Here is a 20,120-nt window from a genome sequence, read left to right as displayed (position 1 = left end):
TGCAATGAATTCCTGAAACGTACAGAAGGCTCTTAAGTGTTGATGCACTAGGCCACCTCAATTAAAAAAAAAAAAAAGTAAAAAGAAAAACAAAGTTGAGAAACGTACACCACTGCACTTTCCAATTCCATACAGAATTATTGATAGCGTAGCTGCAATAGGATGCCCGTTTTAACTGTAATACATCCTAAAACGTCTTTAGGGAGGAATTAAAAAAAAAAAAAAGAAAAAAAAAAAGGGGGGGACATTTTATGGACATCCCATCGAAAAAAGGGTATTGGTGGCATCAGACAAATCTAAAGTTTAACCCGTGGGTTAGTTTCTAATTGATAGAGCTTCCAAAAGAGTAAAATTTTACATATGGTACAGCAATGCCACTCTGTTATGGTACTAACTAAAAGATTCACCACTATCTACTTAAAGGCCATGCATCATCAAGCAGACAACTGGTCAAACAATCAGTTTATCACAATTGTCGCCGAGGAATGTGAGGCGAAAGCACTGCATAAAGGAGATAATGGATAATACCATCAGTCTTTATTTAACAACAAGAATTGATTCTCTCTTTAAGTATCTAATATATCTTCAAGGTTACCTTCACTTAAATTGAAAGAACTCTTCCGGCTGAAAATTTCTCTTGGGTCTATATGTTGCTTGGATAATAAAATTTGTTCCAAGCATTCTCTCCTGCAAGAAGCAGAGGTATAAGATTTCTAAGTAGTTTACACGACAAATAAACAAACCAAATGAACTTCTAAAGTATTTTCTACTATATATTTGCTATAAGATTTGTTATATTTCTTATTGTAGAATCAGCAGAAAAACAGCTAGCATGTGCCTGTTCAAATTTAAAGAGTCTCAGTAGAGTGTGATGATTATACAAGAACTTAAATAAGGCTGAAAAAGAATGGTCATCAACTGTTCAAACACGCAAGTAAAATGCCAAATTAGCTTTAGTATCTATGGTCTCAGCAAAAGTTTTCAGAAAGTTATTTATAACAGGCTCTGCCTTATAAAGGAAAATACTAATAATCTGTTCTCTCACACAAAAAAATAAAATAAAATAAAACAGAAGGAACTATTCACCTTGCCCATGAAGGATAATATTTCCTCCGACGCCTGATTTCCTCGTCCCCATCATCATCATCTTCATCATCAGAGTCTCTGTACGGGGACATTTCATATGACTGAAAGCGGGGGCAAGGAAAAAAAGAAAAAGAAAAAACAAAATAAGAACAGGTTAGAAGTCCAAACTAGGATGTAATTTCACAGCATAACCACAATGATCTTTCATCTCACTAAAAAGTGATCAGAGAAAATACCTGAACCATCATATTGAGATACTATTTTCATCTAATAAAAATTGCTTTGTTTCACTAAAATGTAAGTATACTAAAGCTTGCATTGCTATGTAACTACTAGCAACCTTCTAAAATTAGGTCAAGAAAAGTAAAATTAAGTTATAGAGCTATGCCAGCTAACAACAAACTATGATGCAAACACATCACTTGACAGCAAAAGGAGTACAAAGAAGCAGCACCAAATACAGATCAGTTAAAATAATTCTAACCTGCTCAACAGCATTCTTCAATGTTTGTTGAGCCTCAAGTACATTACTGTCGTGTGTTCTAGCTCCAGCCACAGAAGTGCTCAGTTCCTCATCTTTACATCCAACAACCACCTCTTCTTTATCAGGTTTTAATTGGCCCTTTGTATCGTGCACCAAACCTTTCTTCTTTTGTTCTTGCTCATCCTACAAGAGCAACAATGGTTAGCTCGAAGACAAAAATAAATTTGGAAAAGAAAATTACCATCAAATTAATAAAAATTAGTTAAACCAAATACATACTGAAGCTTTCCGGCGAGCATCTTTCTCCTCTTTCTCAACATTTATCCTTTCCTCCTTTTCCTTTTGCAGTTTCCGAGCCTCTTCAATACATTTCCTTTTCTTTTCCTTCTTTTTTTCTTCTTCTTCTCTTTGCCTTTTCCTTGCAGCATTATCTGCTTCCTTTTTCTTTCTTTGATCTTCTTCCTGTTTTAGCTTTAGTTCTTTCTCCTGCTTCAACCTTTCTTCTTCTTCTCTTTGCCTTTTCCTTGCAGCAATATCTGCTTCCTTTTTCTTTCTTTGATCTTCTTCCTGTTTTAGCTTCAGTTCTTTCTCCTGCTTCAACCTTATCCTCTCGACTTTTGCAGCTTCTTTTCGCATTTCTCGCTCATTTTGTTTCTTTTGTTCAAGACGTTTTGCAGCTTCAGCTGCCTCAAGTGCCTTCACTCTAATATCTTTCTTCCCTACAGAAGCACAACTTTAACGTTGGTGTAAGGCTTGTGGCTCTAACATACTAAGAAATGTATGCTAGTACTGGACAAGAATACCTTGGCAAAATAAACTATTAAAACTGCAAAAGAGATGCTTAATTTATCCTTATAATGATGTTCACAGTTTGAAGCTTCCTTCACTCTTATAATTTTCATGAACAACTTATGGTGCAACATAGATGTAAAATGCATACAGATGTTTTTACATGATAAAATATGGAATGTTGTTTTTGCATAACATGCCAAGTGATGGATTGCCCTTAGGAGACCAAAACCGAATGCAATTTTTGCCAAATATATTTGACCGTTATGATCTAAAGATTAAGAAAGACAAAAAGTCAAACCTTTAACTGCTGGTGCTTGCTGCTTTTGTTTGACAAGTGGGATAAAAGATGATATATTGGACACAATATTGGTAGGCTTACATCCCTTTTGCAGGTTTGCTTGGCTTCTTTTTCTTTCATTTGCTTCTCCAGCAATTTCTGCCTTACTGGACCTGCTACAAATTAATTCAGCAACTTTTGATACCCTATCTCCATCTACTGAATGAATCCTGTTCTCTTTAGACTTCATTTTGCTTGGACAAGCATTTCCAAGACTCATATGTTGTTGACCTACTTTCTTACCAGCATAAGCTTCTAGTTTTGAAGGTGCAACATTTTGATATGTCGCAGTGACATCCTGAAGTGCTTTTCTGTTACTTGCTGCCTTGGCTCCTTCCAAGCAATCTCTCTCTTCAGATGTATAAATCCCATCCTGCCCATCATTTTCATCTGCTGTGCTGATATCTTCGTCAATTCTAAAGCATGTAAGTTCTGGCTTAGAGCCTACTGTCTCTGAACTAGCACCGCTTCTTCCTGAAAGCTTTCTCTCACTGAACTTCTCTACAAGAGGAGTCAAAGGAGGTTTACTTGTTTCTTGACCCAGTCTTGCACTCAAAGAAGGTATACTCTGGGAATGAGATCTTCCCGCAGAAGTGTCATCAAATTCCAATCCAATGTTTTCATACAGACCAGGAAACTCTCTATTTTCGCTCTCAAGAGAATTAGTTGTTCTCATGAGCTCCAGGACTCCAGTAGTTGATGATTGATAAAGATCAGGGAATTTATTGATTTTATACCTTGCGGAAGGACAGGAACAGTAAAGATGCTCAAGCAGAGAAGCCCTTTCTTCTTTTAGAGATTCAACCTCAGAACTATTGAGGAGGATATCATCCTCCACACTGGAAGGAACATCAATGCTGAAGCCCTCAAACTCTGGCATTGTACCATCACATTCAACAGAATCATCACTATATTGAGATGGCTTAGCAATATTGGATGCGTCCAAATTATCATAATTATCACGTACTTCTTTATCATTGATTTCAACATTCAGGCTAGAGCGTCTTGATATTTCATGCTTTGACATATTCTGAGAGCACAACAGGTCATGGCCATCTTCTTCCGAGTTACAGTTTTCTGCCGGTTTAGAAGGAGTTGATTGGATGGTTCTGGCAGCCAATTCTGAAAAAGGGCTTGGCACTCCATCATCCAGATAACTAACTGGAGAAAGCAATTGCTTTGGTTCCATCTGCCAACAATTCAACAAAATTGCTTTGTCAGCTTTCATGAGAGGACCAGACTCTTGAGATTCAAATTCCTGTACTAATATAAGTACAGAAAGCATATCAAGTATAAGCATGATTAATTAAAGGCAAAACAAGAAAAGAAAAGAATAACAAATTGTCTGCACCATTATCCATGAAACAAGTAGATCATTTAGCAAATAAAATCAAGTTAACAGTGCAATGTTATTATAAGTTGCAACAAAGAGGTGGGTAAGAAATTCAGATGACATATTCATTAGGCTAGTAATGACACATGATTTTCTACCTTCGACAGGGATATTTTGCTGCTTTGAGATAAAACATCAAAACATCCATCTGCAGCTACATCTGCTCTATTACTTTCCATCTCGTTTGCTAATGAAAGTGGCCTGAACGTCAAGCTAGCCCCAGAATCATTTTCTTGATTCATCAGCAAGTCCTTGCTGTCACCCTGGGAGTTCAATACTGGTTGAACTTTTGCCCTTGGAGGAGTAGCAAGGAAATTATTCGAATGACAATTCATCTTTCTCCTTTTAGGCCATGAAACCCCATTTGCATGAAGTTGAGTTTTGCTTGGTCTTTTTGAATTACCAGAAATATTCTTCCCTTTTAAGTCGAATGGAGTATTCTTCTCATTGCCGCCTGGGCTCCTTAAACAGCATTGAGCAGCTGGTGATGAGCCACTGATTTCTCTGTCATTGAGTGCTGCAGTGAATGAAATGACACTCTTTTCTGCAACAACGTTCAGCTCTTGGTGAATCTCATCTTTTGTGACTCCAGGGTGCATGGAAAACTCATCAGGATAAGGCGAAATGTAATCATTTTTACCGCACGAACCAAGATTCCTATCAAGACTATGAGAATTCGTATCATGATTCTGAGTTTTTGATACTTTATCGGATGTATTTGGTGTGTCATCAACAGTTAACTCCATGTAATCACTAAGACAGCAATTTTCAGGAGTTTGCTTTATTTTAGAAAGTTGGGTTATACTTGATTTCCCAAACTCCAAAGGAGTAGCCACATCATCCTTATTTCTGAAAGTTTCAACTTTCTCAGTCAATGGTGAAACCAGACCATCACTGTTACTAATGTCGGTATGTTGAAAAAGATCATCACTTGTTCCTTTTAATTCCTTATCCTTTTTGTCCAGCTTTATTGTACACTGACCTGGACTTGCCACGAAAGAAGTCATGCTCGTGTCATTCCTCGAAATCAGCTCCAAAGACTCTGCGACAGGTAAGTTTGAGGGCATGCTGTTATACATTGTAGTTTGAGAATTATCCTCAGGCTCCCTTGTTCTAAGCAATTTCAACATCTCCTTTTGGCCGTCAGTTAAAACCTTATTGACATGCGAAGTGTACCAGACATCATCCTTTCCACAAATATGACCATTTGCTGAAGAAACACCCGCTCTTTCTGGTTCCTGTTGAAGCAATTCATCTTTAGCTACTAATGCATTCTCCTCTCTAACAAAGAAGACAGAATCCCTGCCCTTCCTTTCTTCTTCAAAGCAAGCCAAAGATATCCCATTGAAATCACATTGCTTAAGGTGCTCCGATTCAGCACACTCGACCTGATTTTCTGTTTCCAAAGCCGAAAAAGGCTTCTCAACCTGAACACACAATTCAATGCCATCAAAAAGAAGTTTTTTGGGTTCGACTGATAAATCCGCCTCAGGCAGCGTAGAAGCTACAGCATCACCAATTTTCAACTCAAAATGGTCAATTGTAGGCACCTCAGATACAGTTCCAGCAGTACATCCTGAGGAGACCACAGCTTCATCATTGCAGTGGATTGCAAGATTGTCCTCCTTCACAGACGTAGCTAGACAGGAAATCAATTGAGTTTCTGAAGTTCTACGAGCACCCTCCATATCTTCAGAAGGTTCATCTGGTTTCGATAAATTATCATGACTATGTTTAGGGTCTAAGTGTCTTGACTGAGAATTTCTACAATCAGTTACGGTATCTACGACTGATTTCACAACTGTTGATTCTTTAGCTCTCTCCGACCTTATGGAAGCTCTAGACCTGGTTACTATTCCCGTATTAATAGTATCCTTTCGGTCAACTACTGTAGCTTCTGACTTTTCATTGAGACGATTTTCTAGGTCCCTTTGCCTTGATCTGGATCGGTGAATCCTCGAAAATGTACTAAATTCAGCATAAGCCTCAGCTATGTCTGACTCTGCCTTATCCTGCTGTCCGCTAGTTTTTCCATGTTGAGCTAAAGGCAGTGTTCCCCCAATGTTAACACATGTTTCGGTGAAGAAGCTACTCTGTGACAAGTTGGTTTCCTTCAAAGTTGGCAAGGTAAAGCGAGCTCTTTGGTTTGCTGGAGTGTTAACTAGGGTAGGCGGGAATAAAAAATCAGACGTGATTTGTGCTCCATAAATCTCTGCCCAGAAAAAGCATTACGGTATTAATAAATAAGACAAGAATGTGAAAATCAATATGAGAGATACAGAACCCTCCAAGCTCCTTAAGAAACACCACTCGGGTGTTCAAATGCATAGAGTCTGGGCTTGAACATTTCAACCTATCAAAGAGGAAGTAACATCGCGAAAACATTACCCAACTATTGTTAAGAACATAGAGGGCATCAACACTTGGCGTAACTCTTATTAAGCAAGTTCGGCATGCATATAAAAGACAAAAAAAAAAAAAAAAAAGGAGAACCACATCAATAGTATGGAAATGAATCAATGATAGATAGCTAAATACATATATTCTTTCAGACCTTGGATTTGCCCTGTTTGAATCGGTTTATAAAGTTTCTAGATATCCATGGCATCTAAGAGTTATTACTAGCCAAGTTTTGCCATATTTTACTTCACTTTCAAGAACACCAGCTAGAGAAACAAAAAAAAATAATGAATTAAAAAGACGCAGTACCTAAATAAATGAAGAAAATCACATTAAAACTGACCAAAATGCGCCAACTTTAACGCATATAAGCTGTACAACAAAGAAGCCCTAGAGCGAATTCAAGAACTATCCGAACTACACACAGGGAACTAAGAGAAATCAAACAACGGCCCATTTTTCCCACAAGCACCAGATCCAGAATAATAATTAAAAAAAAAACTCTAAATAACAAATCAACCCACAAATTAAGTACTAATAAAAGGATTGTATAAGAATTTGAAACCCTAGGGTGCCCGGGGAAAAGGGAAAGCGGGTACCTTTGTGATCCGCGCGATGAGGCGCGTCGAATCCAACGGTCCAGAGCCACTCGGGAGGGCGAACCCCATCGGCGAGGAGGTTGTAGCCGAGCGATTCGCCATACGACTCGATCTGCAGCCTCAGCTGGCCCTCGATCCAGTTCTTCCGCTCGAAGATTTGCATGAAGAGGTGCTCCAGCGTCGACATCTTTGCCCTAATCGGATCGATCAACGACGAGGTCACGCGATCGGAAACCCTAATGGCACCGGGAAACCCTAGGGGAGGGGGAAGTGGGTTTCTCTCGCTCCTCCTACATTGCGAGAGAGAGAGAAGAGTAATTTATACGTTTCCTTAATGAATTACAAATATATTTTTAATAAAATTTAATTTTTATATAATATAATGTTAATGTAATATTTTTAAATATATTTTTCTTATTTGTTACCGTTAAATTATCGTCTATTTTATAAGTAAATTAATCTTTTTACCATCACAAATATATCCCTTCAAACATCCCAATTGTTAATTAAAGAGGGGTAAAAAAGTCAATTCATATCATCAACTAATCAGGATTAAATATTTAATCTATGTTGACTAAATTTTTCTAACGGTAGGGATATATTTAAAAATATCAGGACTTTTGTAAGAATAAAATATAAAAGTTGAACTTTGTAATAATATATTTGCAATTTATTACATTTGTAGAAAACTATATAAAATTAACCCTTTTGAAAAGTAAAGAATAAAATGCACTCACGGAAACCCCTAATTATAGTTGAACTTTGTAATAATATATTTACAATTTATTATATTTGTAGAGAATTGTATGAAATTAAGCCTTTTGAAAATTAAAGAATAAAATGCACTCAAGGAAACCCCTAATTAGATAGTAATAAAAATTATACCAATTATAATTATATATTTTTTATTTGGTTGGTTATGTAGAAAATATTGTAACTATAAATATATTTTTTTTGTAACTGTAAATAATTTCTTTGATTACCTATAGTTAAGATAGCAAAATATAGCAATTATAATTTTATACATTTTGTTTCATTGAATATTATAAAAATTATTATAACTATAAATAATTTTTTTAATTGTATATAGTAAAGAAATCTATTTATACAAATTTACCACGTCGTCTATAAAGTGGTGAGATTACTCTAATGGAGGAAAAAATGATTTTTTTTTATTTAAAAGGTGAATAGAAAGATAAATATATTTTTTTGTTGGAAATTTTTTTTTTTCAACTATTGCAATTGAAACTGAACGTAATTCTAACTATATTACAATTAAGCCTTGTTGTAGTAGAGCTTCAACTACAATAATTAGTTTGGAATATATCAAGCCGAACGCCACATTAGTGCATTCGGTTGGTGTGTGTGTGTGTGTATATATATATATATATATATATATATATATATATATATATAAAGAGAGAGAGAGAGAGAGAGAGAGTCCGGCTAGGGTACTATCGATAGCACCAAGAATTTGATCCGTCGAGTTTTTTACCGTTAGATTTAATCTTTTGATTATTTTTTCCCGTTAGATTATACTATTTAACCAACGACTCACTCAATCCTAGGGGGCACACATCATCCTAACCACCTATTCTCAATCCAAGGGTTCTAAGGGCTAAAAAACCAATAGCACTAATAGCTTGGTGCTACCAAGTTTTCCGCCGTTAGATCTATCATTTTGGTCATTTTCATCCATCAGATTATACTATTCAACAAACCACCCACTCAACCCTATAGGGGCCCACATCATCCTAACCGCACATCTCTTAATCCAATGGCCAAAAACTTGGTAGTACCGATGACTTAATGCTATTAATAGTATATTAGCACCAAGTTTTCCGCCGTTAGATCTACCCTTTTGATCATTTTCACCCGTTAAATCATACTATTCAACAAACCACCCACTCAATCCTAGGGGGGACCACATCATCCTAACTGCACATCTCTTAATTCAATGGCCAAAAACTTGGTAGCACCAATGACTTGATGCTATTAATAGTATATAATATATTAACCTAGTTCTATATATATATATATATATATATATATATATATGTATGAGTTGTAGCTAGAATACTATCGTAGTAAACGAGCCGTTTTTACTACAGATTTGTTTCGATAGATGAAGATCTTCAAATTGGGGATACCGGCACTTGTTGGAATGATCTATACCACTTGAAGTGTTTAGAATAATTTCAAATCCTTTTCGGACATATTTGCCTAATGATCAAAGGTTTCAAAATTTATAATTTTAATGGTCGATAAGAAGCGTTTTCTCTGTTTAACGGCGTAAAGATATCACAATCAATTGAATTTTTATTAGAAAATTCTTTAAACTATTTAAAACAAGATCTTACTCTTGATCTTGATTACAAGACTCCTATCATCATTTTTTAAAGAGTATTCATTTTCAGCCATTTTATTTTTCTGTTCATCTTGATAGATAAAAGACAACATTGAAATCCGTGAAATTTGATTCTCTAGTAGTTTAAATGGTTAAATATTTTAACAGACCGTATCGTCAATTTGGAGCTCTATCATCGAAAGCAATCGTAGTAAAATGCTGCTTTACTACCGATAGTATTCTAGCTCAACTCTATATATTATATATAATGTATCTAAGGTCATCGATTACTTTAATCCCCTAAATTCCATTATTTAGAAGGTTTTTGGGGTCGATGGAGCTTTGTAAGCAGGTTAGAAATTGATTAAATCAATAAATCATTGATATAATTTTTTTGCAAAAATATAATTATTATTTTTTTATAAAAAAATAATATATTATTTGTTTCATTCATTAGAAAAATAAATTAAGCTATATAGATGAGACATCTGAGGCCTCCAAGTGGGCGGATTGTTAATTCTCTATTGAAGTCATGCATGGAAAGGTAGAGTTTTAAAGCATTTTCAATTGTTTTTCCAAAGATTCCACAATAGTAAATCTACAGTTATGTTTGGAAATTAAATATATTTTCAAACAAGGTCCCAAAGTTAATTAAAAAATGCGAACTCGGTCAAAGTCATTAACCAATTTTGGATCCACTCCACTTCCAAATCCTGTACTAATTCAATGCACTCGGCCACCGAAGATATCTCCAAACGCCAGTGGATTCAAAGGAACCGTAAACCCGCTATTAATTATTTTGACCCTACCTACATATATCATGTGAGTCCACCACACCGAAGCATTCTCTGTATATGTTCCTTTTTTGAAAAAAAAAAAAAACTCAATCAGGTTGATAGGCAGATATGGACCGTTCGATTAGAATCTAAGTATTCAGTTAGTCTCTCTTGAGAAATTATTGGTTGCACCAGGTGTATCCATACATCTCCACTTTTAAAACTCCATCCTAATTAAATTCTTTTGAATAAGAATTTAGTTTGGAAAAATCTTAACCCTAATATTATATATAGATATAAATCTTACCCTAAAGAATTTTAGAGCTCACAGAAGGTTAGATATATAGCGAGCAGAGAAACAAAAAAGATTTTTTATTTAAGAAAATTAATATTCCAAAAATTAGTTTTCAAGTTAGAAAAATATATTTCATTCTATTTAATTGCTAGAAAAAAATAGTTCTTGTATAAGTTTTTTTTTCAGATTTTATAAAAAAAAATATAGTATTTTTATTTTCCAAATTTTTATCCGAAAAAAATGTAGAAAATGATCTCTTTCATGAATTTTTTTTTCCATAAAAAAATATTTTTCACACTTTTTGGAGAGATGAAATACTTTCTAAGATCAGGTGTAAAATTTACACCTACTAATTAATCTGGGGGTGTAGTCCTCTGAGCATATCAAAATTTAATGAAATGAATGGAATAACTTACTCAGGGTGGGTGTATGTAACGTTCCAATACACCAGGTGCACGCACTAACTATTTCTCCTTCTCTCTCCTGCGGCGTGCTCTGGTACTGCCACGTGCCCTTCACGAGTGTTCACTCTCCAACACGAGAGCATTATATATGGGATACGTTGAGCTCTCCGCCACCCCCACCACCACCTTTTTAGTGTCATAGTGTGTTCGAGTGTGTGTGTGTGTGTGTGTGTGTGTGTGTGTGAGAGAGAGAGAGAGAGAGAGAGAGAAAGAGAGAGAGAGAGAGAGAAACTGAGAGAGAGAAATGGTAGGTGGTAATGCAGGATACTCGCGCTCGAATGGGGTCCAAAGAACCAACAACTCCGGTAATGTATATAGTGTATATATGAATCCCAGTTACATGCATGCACTGTGTGCGTGTGTGTGTATATATATTTGCACGCAGTGTGTGTGTGCGTGTGTGTGTGTGTGTGTATTTGCACGCAGTGTGTGTGTGTGTATCCATGAGTAGCACCGTAATTTATTTGTTCTCATACATAACTCTGCTAAATCCCATCAATGGCTAATTTTCCAAAACCATTGCATGCATGCATGTGGAATGCGACGAGCCATTCCCACATTCACCTCCATCATCTCCGCCTTTTTTTTTTCTCTTTTTTCCCCTGTTTCTTTACCCTATGATCAAACCCACTTTTATTAACTAATTCTACAAAATCTCTAGAGCACACGGAACTGTATTTGGTATTTCATCAGTTTCCTTTTGGTTTTTCATCTCTAGTGTCTATTTTGCTTTGCTTCTGAATATATAGTATCTTAATTAGCTTCTTTGATCTCTTCTTTCTTTTTTTTCCTTTTTTTTGTACACTACAGAATACGCGATGATTTGTATAGTTTCTTAACTTATGAGTCCACCAACGTTTATATCGATCACTCTCACATTTGGTTACAGTATTAACAAGGGTTTTTTTTTTTTAATCTTTAGATATAGTTCGCTGTTGTTTCCCAATATAGCCACCTTGCCGTTGTAACTAAATAATCTTTATGATTTTTTTGGGGGGGGTTATTAATTATTGTTAATAACATTATTTACTTTGGTGTTAATTAAGGATGTGTTTGGTTAATGAGTCGAAGTTTAATTTTGCTGCTTGGAAAGAAGGGTGGATGACTGGCACGCCTGCCTGGCATGCATGTCTCATGCACACTGATTTCTATGCTCATTTAATGCTCCTCTCCATTGCCAAATGGAAATACTCAAATATTTTAGTTTACTGAACAAATTTTTTTTTTTTATTTCTATTCCTTTTGACATATAAAAATGCTATTTATACATCTAACATTTTTTTTTTTGTTGGTCCAATAGTTTAGACATTTTTTAAAAAATTTCTAGCATTATAAAAAAAAAGAGCGATAAAATGCATGTGTAAAAATTTATATATGGATGAAAAAGATATAAAATTTATATCTATTTTTGAGTGTACAAATAGTATTGTTCGTGCATCTCTAATTTCTCTCTACTATTTCGGCAGAGAAAAATGGATTATGAAGATGACTCAGGAGAAAGTCAAATTAACGAAATTAATTAAAGCCCCAAATCTCAGTTTTTAAAAGAACATAAAATGTACAGGAGAACCGCTTTGCAGAACTGGACAATTAAATCAAATACACAGTTCATTGTTGTGCAACATTAATTGTGAAACAAACATTCACTGATGTGTTGTCATTTGTAATATAAAAGCATTTTCGTGGTTAAACTGCATGACCATGCACGCATTAGAACACCAACATTAATTTTGAGGCTCAGGGTGGTGCACAGTTAATGGGTTGCGCCTGGTGCAGATAATAAAGTCAACAATATTTGTGGTTTTTTAATTTATTTTTTTTTAAATATCTTTTTTAAATGGACCTGGGAATCCACTCTTATTAAAGCACCTGAACGCGGCGACTCGACGGCGCAATTGTCATTTGGCAACAACGATATATATTCCCGTTTCCCACTCGTTCCCCCTTTCCTCTTTTTTTGGTTCTATTTCACTATATATATATATATATATATATATATATATATATATATATATATATATGTATTATTATATTGAACTTAAATCTGCAGGCAATATGGTCGGTGTGGGTGGTGGTGCTGCGGCGATCGAGATGCGAATTCAATAAAATCAGCTACGGTATGAGGGTCGGGGCAGCAGCGACCGTCATGCCGATCGCGAACGTGATCCGGATCATGCGGCACCCGGGTGTGCTCCCTGGCCTATCGGAAGGATTCCAGCGACGCCAAGGAGACGATCCAGGAGTGCGTGTCGGAGTACATCAGCTTCATCACGGGCGAGGCCAACGAGCGGTGCCAGCGCGAGCAGCGCAAGACCATCACCGCCGACGACGTCCTCTGGGCCATGTCCAAGCTCGGCTTCGACGACTACGTCCACCCCCTCGCCCTCTACCTCCGCCAATACCGCCAGCTCGAGGGCGGCGACCACCGCCTCCCCATTGTAATCAAGCCGCCGCCTCCGCACGCTCCGCAGAATTTCGCGGCCGTTCCGAATCCGAATGCGAATGCGAATGCGAATGCGGTGCCCGCCGTGCAGCAGTATCAGATGCATCAGTATCTCGGGCACGACGCCTACGGGAACGGCACCGTGGGAGGGTACTACGCGGCACGGGGAGTGTTCGGAGGCCCCGATCACGAGAGCGGCGGGAGCAGCTCCTCACAGCTCTTTCCGGCGGCGATGCAGGCAATGCCGAACTTTGATCATCCCTTTGGCTTCAAGTGAGAACCGGAGCAAGTCAAAATAATATGAAAAGCTAGTCAGCGAGGGCAAAGAGAGATTTGTACTATGAACTAGTAGTATGTATGTTCTGTTCGAGATGAAGAGTGAAAGATCGATGATGCTTTTGCCCTGTGGTGGTGTGTGTCTCTATGTTAATTAATAATTTTAGAGTCTCCTAATTCTCTCTCTTCTTCTTTTTTTCCCAAAAAAAACCGAAAATCCATTTTGAGTTTGAAAAAACTAAAAATCTAATATTTAATTCGATATGAATTTGGTACCAAAGAGAGGAAAAGTGAGTCATTAGAGGCCTCGGCAGGTCTCCAACAATTGGGCTTCTATATGGGCTCAGACTTTAATTCAACCACAACAATAATTCTGCATTGAAATTACTAAAATAATTCTGCATTTAAAAAGAATAATAATAATTCTGCATTGAAATTACTAAAATACCTCCTCCCTTTCAGGATAAATTTAGATATGTTAAATAATATGAAATGAAATAATCCTTTAAAAATTTAAGGGGGAGGGCGAGGGAGGCGAAGATTAGAGTTTTATGAAGTAATTGTTGTTCTTCAAAAGTTTAAACTATTAGAGAACAAAAGACGATCAGAGATGTCGAGATTAGAGGTTTTCGGGGAGGTAGAAGAAGGAGAAGGAAATCCAGATAATGGTTGTTACTGACATCCATCTCAGCGCCGAGAACTGCGACTACAAATGGTGCGCTACTTCGTCAAGCAGAAAGGAGAGCACAACAGCAGGTCCGGTGCTGCAGTTCGGCCGCAGCTGCGAAAGCAACCTCGCATGCGCTTTCCGTCACTTTCATGAACGCAATCAACGCGGCAAAACGCAACGCTGAGAACTAGGACCAGGTCGAAAACATGCAGCAAATTATTCTCTTGCATAAAATAAACAAAAGGCATAGTTCGGTGCTCTTTGGGCGTTGGTAGGGGCCTCTATGACTTTCACAAGAACATACCAACTTGCTTATACAGTTGTGTTCATGGCTCTTCTCCACTGTCACAGGACTCCAACTTGTCACGGCACAAAGATTTTCTCCGCGATTTCGCTTTGCAATCACCCAAACTCCAAAGCGGACATCTGACGGAGGTTTTGGCTTGGAACCTTCTGGANGCGGCACCAGCGGATTGCACGGCGGAAGAAGCGGCGCGGCTCTTCGTCAGCAATGTGGTGAAGCTTTGGGGCGTCCCCGAAAGCATTGTGAGCGACCGAGACCCTAGGTTTACGGGCAAGTTCTGGACAGAGGTGTTCCGGATCTTGGGGTCGGAGTTGCTCTTTTCCACCAGTTTCCATCCGCAGACGGACGGCCAGACGGAGCGGGTGAACGGACTACTGGAGGAGTACCTGCGGCACTATGTCAGTGCCAACCAGAAGGATTGGGTGCATCATCTGGATGTTGCCCAGTTTTCCTACAATTTGCGGCGGAGCGAGTCCACCAACCTTAGCCCGTTCGAGCTTGCAACGGGGAGGCAACCTCTCACTCCGCATTCTACTGCTGCGGGCGAGCAGGGCCGCAGCCCAATGGCTCTCCAATTCACTTCTCATTTGCAGGAGAAGGGGGACATTGCGAGAGCCTATCTCGAGAAGGCGGCCCGCCGAATGAAAAAGTGGGCCGATGCAAAGCGACGACCCTTGGAGTTTGCCGAGGGAGATCGAGTGTTGATCAAGCTGCAACCTCAACAATTCAAGGCTTTTCGCAAAGTACACCGTGGGCTTTTGCGAAAGTACGAGGGGCCTTTCACTGTCATCAAACGAGCGGGCAAGGCAGCCTACAAACTGAAACTCCCCGCCAACCTGAAGATACATCCTGTTTTCCATGCTAGTTGCCTGCGGCCCTACCATGAAGACGCTGAGGACCCGAGCCGGGGCGTGTCGCAGCGCGCTCCCGCCACTATGACCACTGCAATCGACAAGGAGGTCGAAGCCTTGCTGGACACTCGCACCATTCGGCGTCGCGGAGTCCCAAGGAGCGTCGAGTACCTTGTCAAGTGGAAGAATCTCCCGCATGGCGAGGCAAGCTGGGAGAAGGCCGACACTCTCTGGAAGTATCAAAAGCTCATCGATGACTTCCAACACCAGCGCGCGACGAGGGCGTCTGCGCAATAGGTGGGGGAGATTGTCACGGCACAAAGATTTTCTCCGCGATTTCGCTTTGCAATCACCCAAACTCCAAAGCGGACATCTGACGGAGGTTTTGGCTTGGAACCTTCTGGAAGCTTCTACGTGGATCTCGAGGCTGATTGGCGCGGATGCCGAGGAGTCAAGAGTCCCTTGGGGTTTCTAGGTAGCCATTAATGTACTTAGAGTTTCTATGCATATTTATTATGACTCTTGGGAGACCGTAGCGTATTTATTGGCCTCCCCTTTTGGCTTGTAGTTTCATGCCATTTGGCACCTTTTCATTTGGCTTATGGGCGGCGAGTGGCCTATATATAGTGTGGCCTCCACCCCTCTCATTTCAGAATCCACTTTTGTATTCTCAAGTTGAAGTAATAGAAGAGCTTTCTTCTTATCTCTCTCTTGTACTTAGGCTAGGGCGAGTGAGGTCCTAACTTGTCGAGTAGAGAGGCAGGCTTGCTCACTTCGCGAAGGAAGGCGAGCGCCGCACGGGCTTTTGCGAGCAAATTCGTTAAGTCCGTGACAAACTGGAAACAACAAACATCTAGTCAGAATTATCCACATTACAAATACAAAAAAAAGTATACCCCTGTTTAATAAAAAAAAGAACAAATACAAAAAAATATATATAATTCTAAAAATATATTATTTTAGCATAAAATTGTTACATTATTTTTAATTAGGTTCTTCATCAAAGAACATTGACAAAATAAAATTTAAGTTAGAATTTACAAAGAACCCTTTTTTTCTTTTTTCCCTCTTGTACTAACTAAATAGACATCCCTTACTCCGTTATATAAGCTGTAAACCACTACTCCGTTAGAGGGTAAAGATGTAATTTTAATATTTAGCAGGTAAAAGGGTTACTTCATTCGAGGTTAGTTTTATAATTAAACTATGCAATATTTAAAGAAGCTTTTAATTGATATCTTAAATTTACGTATTAATTTGCACTAATTAGGGGAATTGATTGATTACCAAATTTAGGCATTAATTTAGGCATTTACTTTAGAAATTTTAGTGCTTCTAAAATTTAGGCTTCAATTTAAATTATAGGTATTTTAGAAATAGTTTTATTTCTAAATATGCTGAATTTAAATATTAAATATTTAAAATTAAAAAATTGAAATTTAAGTTAGAGAAATTTTGTATTACTATTTAAAAAATGTGTAATGTTTGTAAATATTTTAATTCAACATATTTAATATGTTTAAAAAACTTTTAAAATTTTATAGCTTAGACATTAATTTTGTATCACTTATTTAAAAAAATTTGAATGTATGTAAAAAAATTATAAATTAAATGTATTTAATATGTTAAAACAAATTTAGAATTGTTCTACTTTAGACATTAATTTTGTATCAGTATTTAAAAAAATTTGTAATGTTGGTAAATATTTAAATTTAACATATTTAATATGTTTAACAAAATTATGAATTCATCTTAGATATTAATTTTGTATTACTAATTTTAAAAAATTGAATGTGGGCAAATATTAAATTCAACATATTTAATATGTTTATAAAAAGTTTAAGAATTTTTCTAAATTAGATATTAATTCTTTATCACTATTTAAAAATTTTAATGTGGATAATTGATTAGAAATATAGGGTACAATTCAAATTTATTCTTAAAATAGAATTATATGGACAAAATTAATTCAAATTTTAGTAGTGAAAATTGATCTTTTAAAATTATAAGATCATATATTTAATTTAAAATATAAGCTGAAAACAAAATGAATTTGAAGTTTAGAATCTAAAAAGTATACAAAAACCTTCAATAAATCTAAAAAGTATAGTGTAATTTAAATTTACTAATAAATAAATTTAGACTGTATAATTTAATTTTTTAAGCTTATAATAAATTTTCACCATATATAGAGTTTTACTAGAGTAAATAAAATTAGAAATTGTAGATAAATTAAATAAATTTATATTGAACAGATCTAGGCTATTTGTATATTTTATCAATTTGATCAACCTAATTAATTTGATTTATTAAATTGATTTTGAATCTTACCTTTAAAATTTTTTAGTTTTTAATTGATTTTTAAAATTTTAGTTCCTTACCTTTTAGTTTACAATTAGCTTCTTAACTTTTATTATTCATTTAATTAAATTAGTATCAATGATTTAAAAACTAGATTGAATCAATTGATTCGACTGATCAGACCTTAATTTATTCTATCAAGAATATGATTTATTGAACTGAATAAGATTAAGAACAATCTATAATCGTTAGAGATAATAAACGTTTTAAAAGAATGACATTTTAACTGCTAGAGTTTTAAAATTAAACTCATTTGCAATATTAAACAATTAAACAAAAAGAAAAGAAAAATTATCTTTTAAAATCATGTTTTCAAATAATTTGAAACTTTCCTGGTATGAAATGTCAAAATGTGAGAGAAAAGATAGAGAGAGAAAAAGGACCAAAAAGAGAATAAAAATTTTGATAATATAGTAGAGATAAAATGATTAAATTGTTCATGTATTAAAAGACAAAAATACCCTTATTTGAGGCACTTGGTAATCAGTACCTCTCCCAAACTGACCTGCTATTGCAGGTCACAATTTTAAAAATATTAAATTTGAGTTGTTGAATAGGAGTGAATGAACGGTAACGAAAAAAACAAGTATAGAAGCATTACTCAAAAAAGATATATTTGACGTTGTTACCAATAAGACTATTATACATTATTTTCTGAATATTAAAATACGTTGCCTAGTTTATACAATATTAGTAATGATATATTTTTTTGTAAATAGTAATGATATATTTTTTGTTTATACAAAACTAGTGACTAGTTTACTTCTTTTATTTCTTAGTAAATTTTTAATTATATATTTGATCCTACTATGAAATTTTTTTGAATCTGCCACTCTGGGTGAGAAAATGGGTTGGAGTACCACATGAGAGGATTCAAAATATATGTATACCGTAACGTTTAGAGCGCTGATCGGCTAAAGTCATGTTTGGTAAACAGCAACAGCTTCTTCTTCAATTTTATTTTTTATTTTTAACTTTTTTTTTATTTTTTTGTGCTGTTTTTTTTTTAAAATTTATTTATTTATTTATTTCTGTGAAATTTATTTGTCGTAACGTGCGGATACATGAGAAGAAAATGGCGACAATTATAATAAACTGGGGGAATCTTACGTTCAAAGTCTTAGGTAGGGGAGCTTCAGCTGCGGTAGGAATACATCGAGACAAAGCTCTCGATTCTGAAGGATCTTAGGTAGGGGAACTTCAGCTGCGGTAGGAATACGTCGAGACAAGCTCTGTATTCTGAAAGAGAGGGAAATAATAATAATAATAATAATAATAATAGGCTTTTATGCTAACTGCTGCACCTCTGACTTTTGGAGGCTCTATATGAAGTACATGTAGAATTGCTCACAAGAAAAAGGACTAATACTCTATGTTTTGACTCTTTTTTGAGCCTGTGTTAATTACAATTTGTAACCACAGTTACAAATTAAATTCATGTGAATTCTCAGCAAGAGAAATGCAAAACCAAATGAATTGGGTGTAAAGAAGCTACATATTAGGCACTTGCTAAAAGGCTAAGATCTGCACTCACCTAATTTGAGGTTCTTGTCACATTAGAATACACACACACACACACACACACACACACACACGCAGCTAACGCATAAACAAAACATGAGTAATCATAAGGGTATTTTAAAATGTAACTTAAGGGTGGTGCTGATGAATTAGTTTACACACGATAGTTTGTTTATCAATCCAACATCTAATTAACTTGTCGTCTTTGATATTCGACAAGTTAATTTAGTTGGTAGCAGTTAGATTACCACGTAAGCTGATCCTCCATGATCAGTAAGCTGATCCTCGATTTGATCAAAAAATAATAAAATATTGTGTTTAGTTAATAGTCTCTGTTGGGACTCTACCACCTAAAATTGATGGCTATGCAACGGTTTTTATTTTCACAAACAATTTAATACTAAGTCAACCTATCTAAGTTTTTATAATTAGCTATAAAAAAAAAAATAGGACTTGTGTGCTATTAGGAGCGCGGAGGTCTTCGTGCGCCAAAACCATTTTCGATAATAAAACTTCTGAATTGACGATCGGCTTCGTTAGACTAAAATTAAAATTTTATCTGATTTGAATATTTCTACAACGTTAAACTTGTATAGCTATAAATTTTAATCTAACAGAGCCGATCGTTGATTCAGAAGCTCCATCGTCGAAAACGGCCTAGTAGCACGAAAGCCTTCGTACTCCTAATAGCACACAAGACATACTCATACAAAAAATACTA

The 20,120-nt window shown here is 36.1% G+C and overlaps 2 protein-coding genes across 2 annotated transcripts; one reads left to right on the top strand and one right to left on the bottom strand.

Annotated features, from left to right (window-relative positions):
• Nucleotides 69-7,402, bottom strand: LOC109706486. The gene is made up of 8 exons (XM_020227330.1): nt 7,092-7,402; nt 4,191-6,304; nt 2,661-3,888; nt 1,850-2,289; nt 1,571-1,753; nt 1,087-1,187; nt 596-687; nt 69-501 (listed from the first exon to the last, which is right to left on the bottom strand). The coding sequence occupies exons 1-8, from the start codon at nt 7,276-7,278 to the stop codon at nt 467-469; spliced, it is 4,380 nt and encodes a 1,459-aa protein (XP_020082919.1). The 5' UTR covers nt 7,279-7,402; the 3' UTR covers nt 69-466.
• On the top strand, nt 13,093-13,477 carry LOC109728189 (nuclear transcription factor Y subunit B-6-like; the record flags this gene model as incomplete). The annotated part of the gene is given in 2 exon segments (XM_020258545.1): nt 13,093-13,179; nt 13,181-13,477. Coding segments are annotated over 2 exon segments (384 nt in total), but the record flags the coding sequence as incomplete, so codon positions are not given.

Source organism: Ananas comosus, linkage group 2 (genome assembly GCF_001540865.1).
Source record: "Ananas comosus cultivar F153 linkage group 2, ASM154086v1, whole genome shotgun sequence".
In the NCBI taxonomy this organism is placed as follows: domain Eukaryota; kingdom Viridiplantae; phylum Streptophyta; class Magnoliopsida; order Poales; family Bromeliaceae; genus Ananas; species Ananas comosus.
Note: the sequence above shows the minus strand (reverse complement) of the source record. Positions and strands in the feature narration are given on the sequence as shown.

What these genes read in the sequence shown, in the direction of transcription:
- LOC109706486 (XM_020227330.1), bottom strand. Translation starts at nt 7,278, where the DNA reads ATGTCGACGCTGGAGCACCTCTTCATGCAAATCTTCGAGCGGAAGAAC. An exon ending in ATGCTCGCCGGAAAGCTTCA is followed by an intron (nt 1,754 to 1,849) that starts GTATGTATTTGG and finishes TTGCTCTTGTAG; the next exon opens with GATGAGCAAGAACAAAAGAA. An exon ending in TATTATCCTTCATGGGCAAG is followed by an intron (nt 688 to 1,086) that starts GTGAATAGTTCC and finishes TGCTTCTTGCAG; the next exon opens with GAGAGAATGCTTGGAACAAA.